General features: G+C 34.4%; 2 protein-coding genes across 2 annotated transcripts; both read right to left on the bottom strand.

Annotated features, from left to right (window-relative positions):
- Positions 1 to 901: 901 nt before the first annotated feature.
- On the bottom strand, positions 902 to 2,164 carry LOC119640869 (bursicon). The gene is made up of 3 exons (XM_038039146.1): positions 2,011 to 2,164; positions 1,275 to 1,399; positions 902 to 1,204 (listed from the first exon to the last, which is right to left on the bottom strand). Exons 1-3 carry the CDS (start codon positions 2,132 to 2,134, stop codon positions 938 to 940), a joined length of 516 nt encoding a protein of 171 aa, XP_037895074.1. The 5' UTR covers positions 2,135 to 2,164; the 3' UTR covers positions 902 to 937.
- Positions 2,165 to 4,573: 2,409 nt separating this feature from the next.
- Positions 4,574 to 21,690, bottom strand: LOC119640794. Its single transcript, XM_038039017.1, has 13 exons — positions 21,368 to 21,690; positions 20,349 to 20,507; positions 19,799 to 20,279; positions 19,557 to 19,716; positions 18,038 to 18,119; positions 16,723 to 17,962; positions 16,391 to 16,659; positions 7,240 to 7,776; positions 7,007 to 7,165; positions 6,455 to 6,935; positions 6,151 to 6,392; positions 4,972 to 6,090; positions 4,574 to 4,903 (listed from the first exon to the last, which is right to left on the bottom strand). The coding sequence occupies exons 1-13, from the start codon at positions 21,673 to 21,675 to the stop codon at positions 4,594 to 4,596; spliced, it is 5,547 nt and encodes a 1,848-aa protein (XP_037894945.1). The 5' UTR covers positions 21,676 to 21,690; the 3' UTR covers positions 4,574 to 4,593.
- Positions 21,691 to 22,654: the final 964 nt, after the last annotated feature.

Genomic DNA, 22,654 nt, shown 5'->3' with positions numbered 1-22,654 from the left:
TTCTTCTTTTTTTTTGTAATACATTAAAAATTATAACGGTAAAAAAAACAGGGCAAGCTGAATGTTATTAAATTATATTTAGTAACTTTTTTTATATAGTATAAAATTACGTAGTTTTGGAGATTTTATTCGAAAAGAATAAACTCAAGAAACTATTTTATTAACACTTGTTTAATAATCTTGCTCATAAACTTTTCCTGACCGCTATGTCTCAATATTGTCGCATCGCAAATTCAATAAAAAGTTAATAGTAATGATTACCTCAAATGGGATTGGAAAAATGCAACCACCTTTAAATAAACTTCTTATATGATAAGAGTTGGATTAAGAGAGAGGGGGGCAGAGAGAGAGATTTGACACTAGAGAATAAATGAAATTCCTCTCAACATTTTCTTCTCATAGAAAGAAGCAGACTTTCAACAGAGAACAACACTGTCTAAAAGAAATTTAATGTAAAATCTAACATCAGCAAGCAAAATTTAACAGCAAGCAAGAGAAAATGTAATTTAAATTCTTATTTATGGATTAAACTATTTATATTTATTTATATTTATATGCTTATTTACAACGAAGCTATATTATTCAAAGCATTTAGTAACTGAAAGTAAACTTAATTTCACTTATAGCGAAAGTAGGGATCAAATAAAATATTAGTGCAAAATTTATCTTTATAATTGTCGTTGAAATTAAATTGCAATGTAGTTTTAAATTTTGGAAAATAAACAATTATTTTAAAACACCTTTCTAAATTTGTTTCTAAATTTACTCAGCCTAACGCTTTTGGAATTAATGTTGAAACAATCAATCGGCAAAAAAAAAAGAAAGAAGTTTGTTGAAAAGCAAATTTTGGCTAAAAAAACCCGTTTTTGGATTTTTAAAAATTAATTTAATTAAGTTCTTTTAGAGAATAATTTACGTATATTAAAAAGTTAATTTTTTATTGTAAGGCAATGCGACGAAAGTGATTGTTTAAAGGCCCTTCGTCCGAGTAACCAGCAATTTCTTGTGGTACGATTCCTGATTCTTCGATAGAAGTGCAAGGACGACACATGCATTCCAAAGGCGCTTTTGTAAGCACTTTCTTGAATTTTCGTTCTCCATGCTTCGCTTTTGGGCAGAATAGAGAGACGGCTGCCTCGCGTTCACCCGATTCTTGACAACACATGCATGATCGTTCCATTTGCCATATTTTACTCCCAGACACCTATTGGCATTTGAATGCAAATACGGGAATTTTCATTAAATACTTAATATTTGCTGTAAGAAAATGAGACCTGTATGTAGCTAGCGCAGCGGCCTACACAAGCAAAAGATGGTATAGGCTTAGGAACACATCCGGGATATTGAAGAACATGAATCACTGGTGTTACCTGACAATCATCTCCAATATGAGAAACATCTGCAATAAAAAATTAATAAGAAACTTACATCTGCCTTGACGCGAAACATAAAAACCGTTATACAATGTCACAGTCGATCAATGCTTTGATTGAATTAAAAGTTTAAGTTGTATATGCACCCATATTTAAATCAGTAACTGCCAGACTTACACATAGTTGACTGTAATCGAGGAATATCTATATAGATTCCGTCTACTTTACGGTATTGGCAGGTTTACTATGTGCCCTGCAGTAAATACATATAATATATATTTAAAAGTATCTTTTAAATATAATTCTAAATAAACTCTTTCATCCGGAATCCTATCCTTCTACGTACAATAAATGCTAGCTAACCCGGCTAAAATATTTACCGGGGATTCGAATTTAAATCCAAAAAAAGGGAGGGAATCGCGATTTGGAAATAATTATCATATTGCTACTACTAATGCAATTAATAGCCTAACTAGTTTCGTATCCGCTCTTTATACATTTTTTAGCAAATCTCAATAAGATGTCGTTACGGTACTTTAAATTGAAACTTAATTAGCCAATTATTGGAGAGCTCGGCAAATCGATAAGTTAATAAAAAATAATATTATCTTGTTTTTTTTTCGTTTCATTAGCTCACCATTTTCATCAGAAAGAACGGCATTTTCAGCCTTCACCTTATTCTTTATTCCTCGTGCCATAAAGAAGAAAAACACCAAATTCCAAAATAATATGCATTTTGTGTTCTCAAGCTTAAAGAACATTTAGCGAAATGTTTGTCACTCGTCAACACTTACAAACGTCTTAAGAAAAATTTTCGTTTAATATCTAAACCTTTTATATGTTCATATACTGGCGTACTGGACTGGCAGAATTTACACAAGTTAATGTATAACAACTATAAGGTACGTTTTGCGTAAGTTAGTACAGTTAATGAGTCATAACAGCGAGTATGTCAGTGCTGTGAGTTTTCTTTAAGTTATCCGTTCTTGCAGACCTAACCTTATTAGTTTGGACGGACGCATAAGCTTTAAATTTGTGTTCTGACGACATATTTGCTTTAGTAGGCCTGGCGTTGAATCGAAGAAAGTCTACCATAAAAAAAAGCTGTGCAACATAGGGCACAAAATAGACGAACTTGACTGACTGTGTAGTTTGTTGGTTGTTTTTTTTTTTGTTTTCTCTAAAGTGCTTTTACATTAAACACACTACAAGTACTAAACAACGCATAAATGCACATGAAGAAATAACATTACATTGGAGTGTATTACATTGAACCCGCTGTGCTTAAATTATTCACTATTGATATATACATAGTGCTTCAAGTCTTCGAAGCTTGCAATTCAGAACAAATGTACTTTTGCACCCTCCTACAGGCGATGGAGATCTAGCAGGTCCTGTATTCCGTTTGTAACACGAAATGGAAAACAAACGCCATAAGTCAGTGTAAGAACTTTTAATCGATTTATCCATGCTAGTTTTTCTGCCCAAGGATTCTCTAAAACAGAAGCTCTCATTGCGATAGAAAGCTATAACATTTAGCCAGCGCGGTTTTGATTTGAAGTTGGGCGCGATCCGGACAAAATTTCTTTAGTTACTGCTAAAGCGCCTCAAATATGAACATATACAAACATTGCTCTCCCCTCTTCATTCTTTGTACCTATAGTGCTTCCAGGACAGCTCCATACTTGAATGTGTTAAGGACATAGCCTGAGTGGTTGGTCACGGCGAAAGCAAAGATTTATTTAATTGGGCATTCACTTATTAATAACTTGGACATAAAATTCTTTTTGAGGCAAATCGAACTTCCTTACTTGTCGCCATTCATATTTTCTGAATTGATCGAACGGTAATAATAAGTTGAGAACCCTGCTTAACCAGAAGGTCATTAAAGTATGGGAACTTTAACTTACTACGGTAACTATGGCATATTATTGTGGTTTAGGTTCGGGCAAATTGAGAAACCGAGTACGATTTTTAAAGTATTATAAAAAGAATCATATGTCGAAATTTTCCCCAACAACAATTTGCTGTATTTATAATTACGGTTAATAGTTACTAGATCAAGGGTTTAAAGAACCGCCTTTCGGAAATGGATGAAAGGGCCATGAAATCATCGTAATAACCATGTTCATGTTGACAAAAGAGGACACGAAAAAATGACAAAAAATTTGAGAGCTTTGGGATAGAAAAATTGGAGAACTTAAAAACGGATTGTAAGTAGATGGTAGCCAAGACAACGAGAAGCTAAGCTCTTATAAAGTTTTGTTTATTGTAGATATCTAATTGAAGAACAAGTGTTGAAAAGATGCCTCAAGGAGAATAGTTTAAGCGGACCATATCAATCCCGGTATAGCTGCGGCTCAACTTCAAGACAAGGTCTTATAACAAAGTCGTTACTTTTATTCTTCTAAAGCTTACAAGCTTATCTCATTCAACAGCAGGACATTTTTTCTCTTCACTTTTACGAACTTTCAAATTTAATTTCCTATATCAAATATTTCTCAGTGTATATTAAATTCAAGAAATTAAGTATTTAAGTACCGGAAAGTAAGAGAGCCTCTCCTTTTTACATAAAGAGTGAAAGCTTGTTGATATGAATGTGACAAAAAAAAAGCAACAAAAATATTAATGGTACATGGATACCGAGAACGGCAGCATATAAAATATAAGTATTTTATAAAATCTTTCATGAATATTTTGATATTTTACAGCATGTATATGCAGCTTTTAAAGGTCTCCGATAGGTATTACCCTAATTATGTTGATTCTGTGAACATTCTTTCTGCGGGATAATCATTTTTTATAAAAGAAATAACGAAAATTTCTAGCAAAAAGATGAAGGTGAAATTAAGGAAGGTATCCATTGCAAATATCAATTTCTAAATGAACAAATTATGGCACATACTTGTGCTCGAGAAATATAGCATAGAAAAATAGCAACTTTTGAGGATATGATTCATTTTACGCATAATAGTATACAATATATAAAAGTGTCACGACGAGTTTTTCATTTGGAAGAAATAGGTACTCTTCAGAAATGTGGGATAGTTATCGTTCACATGGTCGTACATATTTTTGTGGAATATTTTTGTTTGCATAAGATCCAAGATAAGATACGATCGCTTGAACAGTAGCTCGTGATGCGCTCTTACTTACTTGCGGTTAAAAATACCGTTTTAAAATTTTCAGTGATTCTTAGATTTAAAGTCTTACAATTTTATTACGTTTTGAGCAGTGCTATAAGCGCAAAAGCACCTAATATATAGATAATTATTGTATTTGCACTATTCCTGGTACTGGTGCTTTTAGACCGACTTTCCAAGTAATTCTTAAAGGTATTTAATTTATTTTCCGCCCATTCCAAGTTTTCGGCAACTATTTTCTCAGCAATATCTAATGTGGTGGCTGCATCGCCGAATTCTGTTCTATGCCTTGCATTAAAGTTTTTCAACTTTTCCTCCTGCGATTTCTCAGTAAAGCGGGATGCTATACCGGTTATAGAAGTAGCAGCAGCCGAATAACCACCCATGCTAAGGAGAGAACAAAACGTAACTTCAAAACTAACATTCGCAAAAAAAAAAAAACGCTTATAACTCACGCCGCTACGAATTGATTCAAATTGGAATCTATTAAATCGAAGACCACTTCAACATTTTCATTATTTTCATTGTAAAGGCTGGCAAGCGCACTTGATTTATCCTGACGACGGATTTCGTTTGACATAATTACATCAAAATATCTGTTGACCAGCCCGTTATCCTTAACGCAGCCCAGCGAATTTAAAATTAAAGTTTTCTCTGTAGCCGCAGTTTCGCTCAAATATTTATCGAAAAGTTTATCGAAATCTTGATTATCGCCTTCACGCATGGCCGCACAGTAAACGATGGCTCGTATATTTATTGGCACTGGATTTCTAATTAAATCTTTGCCGAAATATCCTTTAATCTTCTCAATGCATTCTTTGTTACCATATTTGCAAGACCAATTAAGGATTTGTTCACGATTGTATATATCAAGAGTTGTATCGTTCTGGTTTTCCTCGAAACCCAACTTACGATAAGCTCTATCGCTTAAATGCAGAAAATACGAGGCAAAGTTGCTCGTATCTGTGCCCAAGCGAACAGCAAGAAAACTGTAACCATTTAAAGCAGCAAACCAAGGCAAATAATCGGTTTCCGTTTCTAAATACTCTAATACGTCAAGAGCCAGGTCATAACTAATTGTACCAGATCGAGCCAAATTGAAGAGATCATCGACAATTTGAGCCCGATTCACATCGGGTATATTACTCCAGTGATCTTCGAAGAGTGCATGATGAATTTTATGCCAAGTTTTCTCATCATAATTCATCCGATAATAGCCTGTCACTTGGATGTTACCAATAACCCAAGAAACGTTATCATTTAATTCTACGATTTTATTAGCATCTACTGGCCGAATAAAGAACTTGGGTTGAGTGTTATTAAAATCTTTTTCGCTATCAGTTGTGTAGGTAATCGGAACAACATAACGCAAGGTTGGATCGGAACCGTCATTGTCTTTCAACAGAAATCTTTTCTGACTTATCTCTAACGTTTTCGGAGAAGTCAAATTAAAAGTTATAACCGGATAACCGACTTGTGTTGTAAATTTCAAGAAGAAATCATCAGCCTCCTCATCATCCATATACTTTTTCCAAGTATCAAATAAATTTTGAGGTATAGTATTTTGATACCGACTATAAATATAATAAATAAATAAGATAATATAGTAGAGAAAATAAAAGTCTCTTACTTACTATGTTTTAAGATAGTCTTGCAATGATTTCTGGAATTTCTCTTCTCCCATAATGTGTCTAACCGTACGTATAAACGTCGCTCCCTTATTATAGCTGATGGAATTAAACATACGATTTAAATCTGAGGGCGTGTTGGTATTTTCATCAGACAAAGGATTTGTGTCATTCATAGAGTCCTTAACCATAACTGATTGGATTTGTTCCGTTACGAATTGCTTATCTAATTCAAATTCTTCCTCAACCTGATAATGTTTAGAAATTATAAGTGTCTCATGGCGAGTAGAATGAAATTTGTATAATTCACTTTATCTGTTGCAAAGTACTGGAAATATCGGGCAAAACCTTCGTTTAACCAAGCATAACTCCACCAGTCGCAAGTCACTAAGTTACCAAACCATTGATGGGCCTGTTCATGAGCTATAACAGCAGCGATCTGTTGTTTAACATGTAATGTCGTACCCTCCTCTGTATACAAAAGCAATCTCTCCCTGTAGGTTAAGAGACCCCAGTTTTCCATGGCGCCGGCAGAAAAATCAGGAATAGCAGCCATTTGCATTTTATCAATGCCGAGAGTGTAAAAAGGCAAATCGAAATATTTATCCAATATTTCTAAAATTTCTTGCCCTACAACGAAACTATATTCAGTTTGCGCATAATAGTCAGGTCTTGCTAATATTCCGAAAGACCCGTTATCATCGGTACGTTCAGTAAACCTAGACACTATGAACGCTAGCAAATAGGTAGACATTATTGGAGTTGTCTCGTATTCATCCTCGTAATAATCTCTGGGAAAAAGTAAAGGAAAATAATTTCTCGGACGCAGTTATCAGGAAAAGTTCCTTCAGAAGTGCCTTACCCAACATTAGATGCTCTCAGCATATTCGTGTTACTGGCGGTTTTCATGCTTTTGTGACGGGTAATAGTAACTTTGAAAGTTGACTTAAATTTGGGTTCATCGAAACTTGGAAAAGCGCGTCGCGCATGATTGGTTTGAAATTGTGTTGTACCAAGCCATCTAAATCAATGTTGTTTGAATAAGATATATTTAACTATTAACAGGACGCCTCTTAAAAAAAGTCTAAAACTTACTCGGTTTCATTTTTGGAATTAGTATATGAGCTACGATAAAATCCATGCATATCGTTATCCATTGAACCCTTATACTTAAAATGTAAAATGTAAACACTATTAACTTGCAATTCTTTGTTTAAAATGTATGTAACAATGTCGGTTTTATTGTCGGGATCAGCCTCCACGAAACTGGTACAGTTCAGTGGCTTGTTAATGTCTTCACAATATTCACTTTTAGAAAACTTCAAGTTTTTGCTATGTAAGACAATTTTATTTGTTCGCTTAAGAACAGTTATATTAATAAAGACTTCGCCATCAAATGTGAAACGGTTTTCTTTATCCGATTCCAATAGATAAGGTCGTAAATTGATATCGTAATGATCTGGTCTTAGATCATCTGGCAACCGATAATTGATATCGGGACTATCTTTTTCCATGAATTCACCATAGGGTATATAGTTGAGATCGGTACCTTTTTTGTTCTCAAACTGAGCGAAGACTGCAAGACTGGAGCAGATTATCAGAATCACACCTACTTCAAGTGTGAAATACATTCTGGAAGATGCATAAATGTTTGCCTTTAAGAAATTCATTTATTTCTTGACGTAAAACGAATATGGATATATTTTTTAGACCAACTATGATTATGATATTCACTTTCCTAAAACTAAGTTTTATGTTAAACGGCAAGATAAACTACAATTTTTATCTTTCTCTTTTCTCACTTCTTTCTAACTGTCAGCCTCTGTCCCCTGAATGATTGGCCATATTGGAAAAAAACAAGTAAGAAAATTATGTTCGTTCGTGGCTGACTCTTTTATACCCATTATGAACTAAAAAAAAAGGAAAGGAAGTAAATTTTGATACTCTATAATATTGGATGGGCGCGACGCAAAATGTATCTTGGTCTTGATGAACAGACGGATATGGTTAGGTGCATTCAAAATTTGAAACTGCTATAAAGGTTTTGACGCTATAATATTGGGTGAGAGTGGTCAATTTTTCCGATTTTTGTAGAGGTACTACAGTGTCGCCAGTAGAACATGCGTTAAAATTTTTGTTCCTTTATCTGCTGTAGTTTTTGAGTAATGAGCGAAAAATAGCGGCCTTATCAACTGACGTAACGCTGTAAGCGCTTCCTTCGACCTATTTGGCCCATTTTCAACGCCAGCCTGCGTGCAAAAATTTCCAATACTTTTAAAAATATGAAATCGATAGTTTGATTTCTGAGGCCGAGAGAATTATAGCAAACATTACATAGATGGACAGACGGACGTACTTTTGTCGATTCAGAATATATACTTGGTTAAGTCTCTGAAACTTCTGGACATTGAAACGTATATTGGCCAGCCGTAGGTGATGGGTATGAAAACCTGTAGACAAATGGGAAAGTAAAGTGAATTTTAAATGTTGAAATTCAAAATAGAAGATCTCGATAATTAAGCTCAATATATTTTAGCCTATTTAGTATATGCCCATAAAAGATGGAGAGCAGCAAAGAAGTGCTGATCATCCAAGTCTACAAATAATTTTATTCGAATTTTCTCAATTATCGATTATTCGCTTGAGAAACATTACGAGGAAGTGATTCATCGTAAATAGCAAAGGACCCAGAAACGCTTTTGTTTTATAAATAATAATATCATGTTCGGAATCCTATATTACGTAAAACACAATATTTTGAAAATCTGCTCCAACCCAATAAGACACGCAAGCAAACTGTGAAGAGAAGACACGCCAAGAATTTTCGTTAATTCGCCTTCCGATCCTATCGAAAAATAGTAAAAACGCTATGATGACAATTGGAAAACTCTCTCTTTATTTGCAGATAGAAATTCTCAAAAGAAAAATAAGATAGTTGAGGGCATAGCTTAGTGCAAGCTGGAAATATATACTAGGTTGACGTAAGTCATAAAAAATTTTGCAAATGGAAAGTTAATCATCAAAATCACGCTATAGGAGAGCTAGTGAACGAATTAATTTCCTCGTCTATGAACTATTACCCAAAAGTAGTAAGGTCGAATCCGGAATATATAATAAAGAAGCCTGTAAGGGTATTCTCTCCACGTTGCATAGAAAAACGTTCAATAAACCTAGTAGCTCGATCTTCTTATTAGAAAGATCGATCTTAATAAGGCTTAAGGCAAAGTTACATTTTGAAACTTTTTTTTTTTTTTTTAAATGTATGTAGACACAGCAATGGTCAGAAAGGTTAGGCCAGAGCGAGTAGCGTTTGCGCTTTGCTCAGAAAGTGAAAGTTTAATTTAAATAAACCGTTGAAATTTCTTTAATTTACTTGAAGTAAAAGCGTGAATAAAATATTATTCAAACATGAGCTTATTATGCCACGTCCATCATCATGCTGAAGTACCTTGAGTGTCCAAGTGCCTTTTTTTTCTCCTCGTCTACACTGTCAATTTAAGTGTCCCTTTTTTCTTCTCGCCTACACTTCAAGTATCCTTTTCTCCTTCTTGTCGGCATGCCAAATTCACGTTTCCTCTTCTTCTTCTTTTCGTCTACACTTTCTTATTTCGAAATTTTCAGTTTAATATCTCTAATTATAAACCATTAATTACTCGTTATTTTCAAAACTATATACGTGTATGTATGTATATATAAAACTTTTTTCTTAACATTCAATATTTTGAGAAAGACCGAAGGTGCGAATTTATTAGCCGTGTATTGCAGGAATCGTGATAAAAATATATATTCAGTTTTCCTTCTCTTAATCTTATTTCGTTATTTGTGATTGCGTTAGCTTTACCTGTTCGATATCATTTTTTATCTTTATTTATTAAATTTTAAATCTAATTAATTTCTTTAATATTACAGAACGAACAATCAATCGTTTTACACAATTAAAAAGTATTGTAATTGTCTTCTTCTTTTTTAATTACGAATAAATTTGACTGAAAGATTTTATATATCTATGTATATGTATATACACAAAAAAAGAGTTTATTAAAAACGCCTTTGATCTACTGAGCACTAGTGCAGCTGGATAGGTATTATTTATAATAACGGTTCATTCTGCAGCTTATCTTAAAGTTCAGGCGGAATTTAATGACTGAAGATAACACCATTTGATTGACTAATATTTTATTTGTTAACAATAATTTTTACATTTTGAAAATATATATGAAACGTGTTGATATGTAAGCATATATATGTATTTATATATGTATATAGGCAAGAATAAACTTTACATATAAACATATATATATTATCAACATTTATAGTTTCAAAACTAATCACACAAATTCCGTTGACTCTAAGCCTATCCATTCACATTAAATGCTTGCATAAACAGTTTGGGGTGAAAAATTCTGGTAATTACCATTAGATAATGTTAACTAAATATTCACATTAAATTGATGTATTTTTCTGATTTTGAAACGACTCAAGAAATCGACAATTCATTCAAAGTGAATGCAATTGGAAATCAAATGAATGATGAATTTTCTCTTCTGCCGCAGAAAGCGTTGCTTTCCCGGGAAAAACTAACACAGGTAGTCGAGTTTGCCTCTTGGCATAAACTTTTTGTACCCTTCACCGCTTATGGTGTAAAGGTAGGTATGAATGGTCCGGATGTATGCAACACCCAGAAGGATTTGAAATAGACCCGCTCTTTTATTGTACCGATTTACCCACTTTCTAAATTGATTTAGGATATGTAACAGAAATAATATATTATGTTAATAGGGTCAACAGGTCAGAGTAAAACTGACTACTTCTGTAGTAATAGGGGCAGTTCTACTTTTTATCCAACAAACCCTTCACAGAGAGTTATACTCAAGAAATACAACGCGCACAAGCCCTTATGAAGACAAATGAACTATGGAATCTTTCTTACCGAACGGACTGATGTTTTGCCATGGACCGTTCTACACCCTGCCCTACCTACGGTCTCCTTTGGCCTGTAATTTAAAATGGCGGAACCCGAAAGTTTTCCTTCCTCTCGATAACTCTCGATAGCATTTAATCTATTTTCCTTCATTTGTTTTTTACAATATATAACAAAGATTACATATTACATATATCATAAATTGAAAAGAATTAATTAAAGATATTACTCTCTGTTATAGATTGCAAGTCCGTTGCTTGCGCCCGTCTGGATGTCTTGTCTGCTTGTGCTCAACATACAGGTCGTAACTTTTTGAGATATGTTGAGGAAACTTGGTACAATGGTATGTGTATTTGTTCAAGGACGAATGGCATTGAAAATGGTTCGCATTGGACCATTATTCGACCACTTGCCTCTAGAACACCTTAGTTTGAAAAGACTTCTAAGAATAATTGTATTAAGCGAAGTGGTGTGTCAGGTATTTATTGTTTCCAGGTCTTGGTCCACTATACTGCTTTTACTCGCTCTTTGACTTTTTGCTTTTCTAGATATTTATGTGGAAAAGTTTCCTCAGTTGCTTTTGTGGTGCTGTATGTCACGATTTTACTGCAAAGTGATACGATAATCTACAGATCGAGTTTGGTAAGTTTTCGTAGCATGTACTGCGTGATATATATAAATGTCAATTCAGGAAAAATTTACGTATTACTGCCTTTCTATCTCTCTCTCTCTCTCTCTCTCTTTCTCTCTCTTTCTCTATCTATCTATCTATTTATCTCTGTCTTTCTCTATATCTATCTCTCTCTACACTAAAATTAAAATCAAGATAGGTAAAAATAACGTAACCAGCTAAAGCATTTAAACAGCCCAAAAATGATCAATTCAAGATCACCGGAAAGCTTTAAGGAAATGGGAAAAAATTACGAAAAAAATTAAAATGCTAAAGTAAAAATTACTCTCTTCTCAATTTATTATTGCATTGCACAAAGCGATCTATAAAGTGTACGTAACTTAGACCAGTTGCACTGATCTGATTAATTAGGTAATCAATAAAGGTATCAAAAATTCACTTAAAGCTTAAGCATTTATACTTACGCTTTCTACATTTCCTTTTTAACTGGTTTGCTGAATGTTTCGTAGATTATGGAAGAAATAAATTGAACATCGTGCCGAACTAATTTATTAAGAGCTATTTAGATTGCAAGCACAGTATATTGCTAATACACGCCCAGATAAAGTTCTACTTTGATAAGAGGTAGAGATTAGGTTTTGCAGTTAACTTTGGGCGAATGTCTGCACGTTATCGCTAACGAAAATCGTTGATTAACTTTAATTGAACGGTTTTATTATCATTTTATAAATCATCGACATACGAAAGTTAAAATAAATTCCATTAATTAATCGACGTACTACGACGGTACTCCAAATATTCATAACACATATATATATACATATATCAATATATTATATATTATTTGTATCTATGTCGTGCGTTTCGCGAACGAGAACTGTTAATGTATTTTCGAAAAAATGAAAACTTGTTTTCAAGGCGGACGTTATTTTTTTGATGTTGTAATTGATACATCGATTAAAAGTAGTAATCAATCACCAGGTCTAGCGAATATCTCTTTCTTTTCAAAGACAATTTCCGTTAATGGATAACCCTCAGCTGATAGCCAATTATTATGATAGATATAAAGGTTTTTAATGTCATATACCTGTCGGATTAGCTGCCGGATTATTCATTATCGACTATTTGCCTCGAAACTATATATTTTTGTAAAGATAAAAAATATACATAAACAAATAAATAAAAATAAGTGAAAACATTATAGCGGGACCGGCTCATTATTAAATGCATTGCACGTCGTCCTGAAGTTATTCAGTTCACGAATTTCCAAATTGAGATGTTTCATGGGAAAAAGTCGAAAACAAGTTTAATAGATTTCGGCCTAGGGCCTTAATAAGTCATAGAACCAAGTTTCAATAAAATATTTCAAAAATTGCGATCTGTAGGTTGGAAACATGAAAACAAGACGGACGGACGGCCTGACAAGCTTGGATATAATAGAAGCTGGGTCTTTCTTAAGTTCTTCTGAATCTTGCATACATTCATACAAACATTACATAGCTTTGGACCACAAGTGATGTAGAGTATAAAACGGTTTATAGCTTCGTCGTATATGTTGCTCATGAAAGCATATTTTTCGTTAAAAGTGAAAGCTCGAACGAAGGGAATGCTCTCTTTTTTCGCTCGCACACAAGAGAAGGTAATCACTACTCGTGACCAATACCAACTATGGATCGAGAATACGATTTGAGTGAGTCCCATTTTTGGCCGCCGCACATGAAAAAGGAAAACTTAGCATAGCCAGTGGGGATGGAAAAAAAATTAATATTAGTTCGGGGAAAAAGAAATCCATTATTTTTTCGGTAGATTGCTGCACTGATAGATTTCTCGTAAAGTATCGATCAAACAATTTCAGATTTATGATCGTTGGAAAGGTGACATTTCGCAGTAAAAAAAAATCTTTGCTGTTTTTTGTTTGGTGCATTCAGTTATGAGTTACAGCGTGTTAAAAATGGAAGTGAACAAAGAGAAAATTCGGTACATTTTACAGTTTTTCTTTGACAAAGGCGAAAGTGCAAGCCAGGCGGCTAAAATTGTGAATGGTGTTTATGGTTCCGATACTGTAACAGCCAATTATGTGCAATTTTGGTTTCGTAGATTCCGTTCAGGAATTTTTGATGTTAAAGATGCACCTCGCACAGGTAGGCCGGTCGTCGAAAATGTCGATAAAATCAGAGAAATGATCGAAGTTGACCGGCATGTTAGCAGTCGTAACATCGCCCAGGAGCTAAAAATCGACCATAAAACAGTTTTAAACCATTTACACAAAGCTGGATTCAAAAAGAAGCTCGATGTTTGGGTGCCACACCAATTAACAGAAAAAAACATGATGGATCGAATTTCCATCTGCGAAGCCTTGGCCAAACGGAATGAGATAGACCCATTTCTTAAACGGATGGTGACTGGAGATGAGAAATGGATCACATACGATAACCCTGTGCGAAAACGATCGTGGTCAAAGAGCGGTGAAGCACCTCAAACGGCCAGGAAGGTTTTGCTATGCATTTGGTGAGACTGGAAGGGGATAATTTATTATGAGTTGCTTCCATATGGCCAAACGCTAAATTATGATCTCTACTGTCAATAACTGGACCGTTTGAAGATGGCGATTGACCAGAAACGGCCAGAATTGGCCAACAGTAGAGGTGTCGTGTTCCACCAGGACAACGCTAGGCCACACACATCTACAGTGACTCGCCAGAAACTTCGGGAGCTTGGTTGGGAAGTTTTAATGCATCCGCCATACAGTCCGGACTTGGCACGAAGCGATTATCATCTTTTTCTTGCATTGCAAAATTTCTTTAATGATAAAAAATTGGAATCTAGGGAGGATTGTGAAAATCGACTACTAGAGTTTTTTGCAAATGGAGACCAGGACTTCTATGAGAGAGGCGTTTTAAAGTTACCTTTAAAATGGCAACAAATCGTACAACAAAACGGTGCATATTTGACCCAAATCGGACAATCCGAAGCATGTTAAATAAAGTCCTGAAGTTCATATAAAAATAATGGATTTCTTTTTCCCGAAACTAATAATATGTTGCTTAGTTGATTCGTCATTTTAAAGTGTGTCCCAAAACGGATTGACTTTCTAACTAAAAAAAAAGTTAAAAGAAGACTTAATCGTCAGAGCTAAAAAAAATAAATAAATAAAAGACAAAGACAAACTGACATCTAACATATGGAGGCGACGACTGGATAGAAAGCTAGTGCAAAAACTTTGCAGCAAATCGCCGAAAGATAACTCGTCAGATCGCTAAGAGTGTCAGTTTATTAAATTCTACTGTATGCGCCTGAGTAGCCGAAGGAGAGGAATCTCGACTAGCAAGTCAATGGTCGTGGATTCGAATCTCAAGTGCGGTAGAGTTTTTAATAAAATCCGATAGCCTTAGATGCTAGTGCCTTTAAGAGTTTAGTCTTAGAATTTATTTCTCTGGCGAAATTAATAATAATAATAATAATAATAAATTCTACTGTGTTTGATAAAATATTTACACACTATAAAGATATCGACTTTTTTGTGGCCAATAAAACGAAATTTCGTTTTGAATCACTCAATAAATCGTATCGCCAAAAATTAATGTACATATTAACAAATTAATAATGATTTCCTTAATTCGTTCTCAGCAAGGACAGCCCGAAACGAAGAGAGTCTTTAGTTTTTTAAAAAAACACAATTTTCTCTTTGATTAACTTAATTTGTTTTATTAAAAAGGCTTGGATATTATGAGTGATACAAAGCGTTTGGAAAAGACTCGGCCAAGCTAAGTCGTTCAACATATTCCTTAATGTACTCATCATTAGTCTCTTTCTTAAATATTAGCGCAATACTTTTAAAAATAAAGTGCAAGCAAAAAAACGCTCCTCGCCGAGATCCTGTTGAAGGAAATTTATTTCGTTCCACTTTCAACACTTTCGCAACACTTTCACTTGCAGATTCACTTCTCCCACTGCTGTGTCTTCTGAAGGTTACAAAGCGCTTGAACTGATTTTTTCGTTCATCCGAACAAATGCGGGAATTCTTTGAAGTTGTTGATGTCGATAAAAAGTTGTTCAACTCGAGAAAGGGAATTTAGAGTTCGGATCACGGACTCAACAGGTCGGCATAGATACTTACCTTACTACCCTAAAAATCACCTGAATATCAGGTCTTTGAACAAGAACTGTTCTGCGAGCTATGTGTCAGGTGTAACGAACCTGCTCACAAAACAGGTCACCCATCTCCGTAGCATTAATTTTAGAACAAAGAAAACACTCAGCATTCCCGGCAAACTTTGAACCAGCGGCATTATCAAGAAAGTGTGTCCTATGCACCTCATCAGCCCGAAAACTGCAGCAAGCTATCGCTCATTTTGGCTGAAAATGTTTTTCATTTATTTCTTTTGACTTAGGGAGTTCTATTCTATGTCCAGACAAACGAAAGTGAGAATAATTTTGAATAGAAAATCATTGAATTTGCTTATGTAATTCCGGCTTCTAATCAGCGAATGCACCTGGAAATCGTTTAGAAGTATTACGGAAAGACATCTCTTGCTGAAAGGTCCCATATTTGATACTCTATCTCTGCATAGATAGCAATATAAGAAAGTTTTATAGAGAAATAAATGTTGAATGTTGTATGTACATATCTATATATGCAACGTATATAACTAATATTAAAATTTGATCAACAATATTATAATAAAATCATATGAAAAAGTGTTTTAAATAAATTACTGGCTATCCAAAGAATACGTGGATGCTGTTTGGAGGCTTTGTTCTTTTTCGCTATAGATGCATAAAAAACTGGAAATTGATTATGCTGCAGCCATTCATGGATTTCGGTGCCAAATCTTTGCAAGAAAGATTCAGTTGTCTTAACTTTCCGTCCTATGCGAGATGAATCCGCAGCAATTAGCGTTTTGTTCTCCATATCATTAAAGTCTCGCAATGCTATTGTAATTTGTTGATGCAAATCTCTGTACTGAGTGGGGAAAATTTTTAGATTTAGCTTTTCATACAAATAAAAGCTTCACCGTTTGTTTACCTGTTTGAAATGCTCGGTGTGAACGTATTCCGATAAACGATTAAACATTTCTAAGAAAAATGGCGCAGAGATAAGTGATTTATAATGATGTTCAATAAATCGCCATATAATTGGACGGGCAGCCATATTCGATTTAAACATATAGAAGATATTTATAAGTGAATCCGATATATTCATATTAATATTAACGATATCGGCGCTGATTAAATATTTTAAATACTTTTGCATATGCCTTTCATTTTGAGTGCATGGTATGGCGTAAAGCAAATAATCCTGAGAGGCGGATTTCGAAAGAACCTCAAGAATTGCATCAAATTGACTATCGTTTAAATAACGCATTCCGGCACAAATAACTGCATCGCTCATAAATGAATTGCTGTTTACTTGAACATTACGAAATATACGATCCTCGGCCAGACGTTGAGTGTGCTTTATGCACTCAGGCAAATCGAATTCGCATGCCAAAGACAATATACTTTGTTGTGTGGTTAATTCCATAACGGTAAGCTCATCATCGATAGTCGGTTTGTTAAATAATCGATTATAAACTGGAGCAACTAAATATCGTATGAATTTCTCGTAATATTCATGAGTTGCTGTACCATACAGATTGCGGCCAAGCAAATCGACAATGGGTGTCGCAAAATTCCAAACTAGCAAACTCTCCTCATAATGCAAATATTTTAACAATTCAAAGATCACTTCAGCCGATTGTATATCGTAGTGTTCTATGCGAGGTTGTATATTTTGAAAAATGTCCGCTCGATTTAGTTCATGAATTAGTAAATGATTTTCTTGCAATGCCTGTACGATTTTCATCAAGTTTTCATCGTCATAAAGGACATGATAGAAACCCGTCTGTTGTTTATTTACAATCAGCCAATCATCATTACTGAGCATAATATTCAAATCGGAAGCATTTAAAGTTATTTCTTTTACGGGAGGCATAAAGTAATCGACTGTAGTCCTCTCAAAATTATAATCCGAAGCCGAAGCGAAATTCAGAGGTATCCAAAAGTAATGAATGGATTCAATATTTTTCGATTTCTGACGTATAGTAATGCTATTGGCATCATAATTCCGCTGTACAGTTACGATTGGAATCCATTTGTTATGAGACCAAGAAAGCAGAATTTCCGATACGGAGTTCGTCCAGCTGTATTTATTTACCAAGGACTCGTCGCTTACTGCGTTTTGCAGACTCTCAAATAGATCGTATTCATTAACAACTGAATATTGACTTGAAAAGATAAAAACTTTCTCTGATTATTCATTATTTTTGATTTACACCAATTGATAGACCAGTTGTACTTACTGTTTGATCAAATAGTGGTTAATGCCTCGCATAAAGGTCCTTTGGTTGAAAGCATGATGAAACATTTTAATAACGCATGCGGCTAAGATTACGTATACATTATATAAAATTTGACACAAGAAAAAGAGTGGATAATATTGAGCCCAAAGCAAACTATTTCATATCAACCACTATAGTCAATGACGTCAATATAAAAATGCAATACTATGCAATCCAAGGTCGCGGTACAAATAATGCAAAATTTTAATTGGACTTCACCTATACATAAACTTTTCCAAAGTATATGCAAATTCCGTAAATCCATATTTAATTTGGAATAAGCAATATTTCATTTTTACAAGCGCTATACTCGTCCTGCACCCCTTGAAAATGTGCTGTGCAATGTTAAACCATTTATGAAGGACGCATCCTTATACCCTATGCTACTTATGATAGAGAATGTGCTAAGTTGTATGGATGTACATATAAGGTGGCCGCACATTTTCTTCATCGATCGATTAAGTTTGCTTGTCCGGATGTCTTTTCATGAGAGTTTTTTGTCTTCCGCCTACGAGTCGCCATTTTTGAGGTATTTGGACAACGTTTTGTTTCTTTTTTTTGCTATCACAAATTACTCAGCAGATGTCCCCTATGTTTGTAACAGGCTGAGACTAGGTAAGAAGTGTGGGAGGAGAGGGAGCGAAGGAGAGAGATGAAAGATTTATTTCTATTGGGGTAATTTTCTGAAACGCCAATTTCGAACCCGATTTTCTGAATAACCGATGCTATAAAAACTATAATTTGTAATAATTCTTAGTGAAAATCGGTCCATTTTGTACAAAATATGGTAAAAAATTTGAGCGAACTAGGTCATACTCTCGACACCATATCGTAGAAAAGTTCTCACGCAGGAAAAAAATTTAAATTTTAATATTTTTTTGTGAAAACTGTTCCATGAGAGCAATATGATATAAAACTGACTTTGTCTTGAATTCGGACTAAGTCTGTTTTTTGGGCACAGTTCAACATAAGTGTTTTCATGGAAAATAAGCCTCTGTGTGACGGTGAAGTCTAATTAGTAGTTTTTGCAACGCAAAACACAAATATAATAAAATCTTTAACAAGATCATATATTACACTTATCATGTTTGGATCACGTCAGTTCACATTTTCCACAGTAGGAAAAGTGCGCCTCGAGCTAAGAAAAATTTATAATTTTTTGAATATTATATATAAAGTATTTACGGGCGGGCCTTGTCCGATTGTAATGCTTTTACTCGCTTTGCTTGGCAAAGGTTTTCTAATATTTTCCCTACCTACCCTCCTAGCACTATTCTACGTTACACGATGTTTTCTTTCTTAGTTTGTCCTTTTTTACACGATTTTTTTCTTATATATATGTATATTTCTGTATAAATCGGCCTTTTGGAGGGGGATATGCCTGGACGGTAAAAGAAAATTATAGACACTATACATTGGAGTAATACATATAGTGGTAGATATGAAAACCTTAAGACCGTTGCGTTTATTTTCTAAGCACCTTTTTGATATGAAATAATATCAAATACCGAACGAATATCGTTTTCATTTTCAACGTAGTAAGTCATTGGATGTGGACGCATACTGTATTCATTGTAACTGTAAGCCTTAGCAGCAATTTCAACCAGAAAGTATTCCATCGATTGAAATTCGGGATGAAGCTATAAAAGAATTGTAATTTTATTTTTTTTTTTTTTTTTGTATTAATCTTAAAATCTTGTTTCTTACTTGTGCGCTACTTACCAAGTCAATGATTATATAGGAAAAATAGGTAGCAAAGCCTTCTGTTAACCATGCATATGTCCACCATATGGGTGAGACCAAATTACCGAACCATTGATGAGCAATTTCGTGAGCTAAAGTGAGGAATCCTTTAAATTTTACTTGAGAATCTGCCTCATCGTCGTAGAGTAAAAAACTTTCTTTATACATAATTAATCCCCAATTCTCCATAGCGGCTCCATACTTTTTATTTAAAGCAATGTGATCTAACTTGGCTAGGCTGTAATTAAGACCTAAGAAATCCTCCATGGCGGCAAGAATATGAACCGAGGCATTTAATTGCTTCTCCCCTTTATTAATAGTTGAAGGGTGTGTATAAAGGCGTTGAGTTAAACCACGATATTCTGCGGTTATATAACCAAAATTTGAAATGGCAAAAGCCACCAGATATGTTGATATGGGCGGGGTTGTATAAAAACAAGTTGTTAATTGATTATCGGTACTGAAAACGTAAAAGGGCGTATATAAAGACGTACGTTTTATTGTTTATTTTTTTTTACAACTTTCTTACGTCCCAGGTTGAATACTTCGCACAGGCATATTAGAAATTGCTTGATAAGTGTTCCCATGAGTTAAGCAAATTGAAAAATTTGCTTTAAAGGCTGGCTCATCATAACAGGGGAAAGCTAATCGAGCCCCTGTTGGTTCAAATTGTGTCGCTGCCTGATATCTACAGAAAAAAAAAAAAAATATCGAATCCAGTCATATCTCAAATATAACTCGTCCTACTTGCTGCGGCAAGTTTATAATATTTATAATAATTTATAATGTTCATCGCAACCATATATAAGGGAAGCAAAATGAGATTTGCTCCCTATATATTCTGCAAATCGTGTAAATTGCACATCTATATATATATAGATATATATATAAAGTTTCTAATTGGGAAGGAGATGTCGATCACTGGCTTTGGACAATGATTGTAAAATTGATACGATCTAAACACCATTCAGTAAGGTTAATCTTGGAGCCAAAGTACGTCAATAAAAAGAGGTGAACACATAAATACAAGAATGGACATCAGCACGACACGCAGACAGACATGTTTACCGAATCCGTTGGTTTGACGAAAGATAAGTTTTTCTCAAACCTTTGCATGTTTTGCATCCATCGGCATAAACTTAATATACCTTGTGGTATAACAAGTGGTAAGAAGGTGTAAAAAAACTAATAAAATCTCTCAATTATTTTCACTCTTCACCTCTTTCAAACCATTTTCTTTCTTTAGCAAAAAGGAAACAACCTTCTAATATTTATAAACATATTCTCTTTCTCACAAGGGCCTGATTATCTTATCTTCCTTTATTTCAACGCATTTGTTATTATTATTGCAAACAGCTGACAGAGAAGTAAAAAATTAAAAATTTTTGCAATGATGCGTTTCATCATTATTCATAAATTACGTGTAAAATTTAACTCAACATAATTTACATGGTGTGGACGATTAACACGATTGCTTAACAGCCCCTTCTTATTCATTCTTAATCGTACAACGTATGTATGTAATTTAAAGTATTTATTTGTACTTACACTGCCTCATTTTCATTATTTTGATATTGCAACCAATATAAACCTAAGAAAATTTCATTTATAATGCCCTCGTAAAGTATTTCTAAACGATACTTGAAACCGGCCTCAAACACTTGATAATATTCATGGGCATGTACTATCAAAAAACTGTTATTCGCGTCATAGCTATAAGTGAGATCGTTTAAGCGTAAACCAGTTCCAAGATCATAAACAAATATAGTACAATTTTTCAACTCTTTCGTGTGCAACACAATTTCATCTGTAGATTCGCGGACGTCAACGTCAATTGTTACATTTCCGGCGTACATAAAATCACCGCGATGAATATTCGTTTTTATATGTAAATGATAGTGCAAAGGAAACGTTGCATTTGGTAAACGAACTGATCTTGGACGCAATAACGGCGAAGATATTGCAGTTGTGTTAATTAGATCATCATTATATGCTATTGAAGGTAATATCAGAAAAGATATCCAAATATTAATCACATTTATTAATTTATACATTTTCCATATAAATCCGTTTTAACCGCTCTAACCATAGACAGATTCGTAACTGAAAAATGATTGAGTTTGTTTTGAATTAATCGGAAGACAAGCGTATCTCTCTCTCTCTCTCTCTCTCTCTCTCTCTCTCTCTCTCTCTCTCTCTCAGTCCTTAAGTGAGTCGTGTGTGTACGTTCAAATTATTGATAAGATAAGGCGACAGCAGCGCACATGGTCTGAAACTTTTTGTACCGCTCTCTCTCTCTCCTTCTCTCCCCAATCAAAATATAAGTAACCGTACAATGACGTAGAGTCTTTCTGTGCATTTTACAAAGAGCGTAGTGGGAATTTCTCGAGCCCGGGGCGAAGATATATTCCATGGAATGCGTGCATTCCCAATAAGGACATTATTTAAAACCTATGCACCCACTTCGTTAATACTTCATTAATGAACATCAAAACCGAAAACAATTGCTTCGGTATTTTGAGTAAGTAATTTAAGAGAAATTTATTCTCAAAATATAAAATGTGCGTTTACATGTTGCATACGCTATTCTCGTAATAAGTATCTTGGACATGCGGCATCTTAGTCCGTTAAAGTTCATCATGTCTTTGCCATCATTCGCTTTAGATTGATCCTATGTTGTGTTGCATGGCGAATTTTGATCCTCAAAAAAAGAACTTGCGCGTAGTATCCCACATTTTAAGAACCGTAAAGATGCTTGGTTCATTTATTCATTTTCGCGCGGAACTTCTTGGTAAATATTTACGGGACAGATCACATTGCTTTTAGCTTTCAGGG

The sequence above is a fragment of the Glossina fuscipes genome, unplaced genomic scaffold (genome assembly GCF_014805625.2).
Source record: "Glossina fuscipes isolate IAEA_lab_2018 unplaced genomic scaffold, Yale_Gfus_2 128, whole genome shotgun sequence".
In the NCBI taxonomy this organism is placed as follows: domain Eukaryota; kingdom Metazoa; phylum Arthropoda; class Insecta; order Diptera; family Glossinidae; genus Glossina; species Glossina fuscipes.
This window is presented reverse-complemented; position numbering and strand designations above follow the sequence as displayed.

Coding starts and splice junctions, on each gene's coding strand:
- LOC119640869 (XM_038039146.1), bottom strand. CDS start 2,134: ATGTTCTTTAAGCTTGAGAACACAAAATGCATATTATTTTGGAATTTG. Junction 1,400..2,010: donor CGTTCTTTCTGATGAAAATG/GTGAGCTAATGA, acceptor TTTTTATTGCAG/ATGTTTCTCATATTGGAGAT. Junction 1,205..1,274: donor GCTGCGCTAGCTACATACAG/GTCTCATTTTCT, acceptor AAATGCCAATAG/GTGTCTGGGAGTAAAATATG.
- LOC119640794 (XM_038039017.1), bottom strand. CDS start 21,675: ATGTACGCCGGAAATGTAACAATTGACGTTGACGTCCGCGAATCTACA. Junction 16,660..16,722: donor ACACCGAGCATTTCAAACAG/GTAAACAAACGG, acceptor TTCCCCACTCAG/TACAGAGATTTGCATCAACA. Junction 4,904..4,971: donor TTGAATCAATTCGTAGCGGC/GTGAGTTATAAG, acceptor TTCTCTCCTTAG/CATGGGTGGTTATTCGGCTG.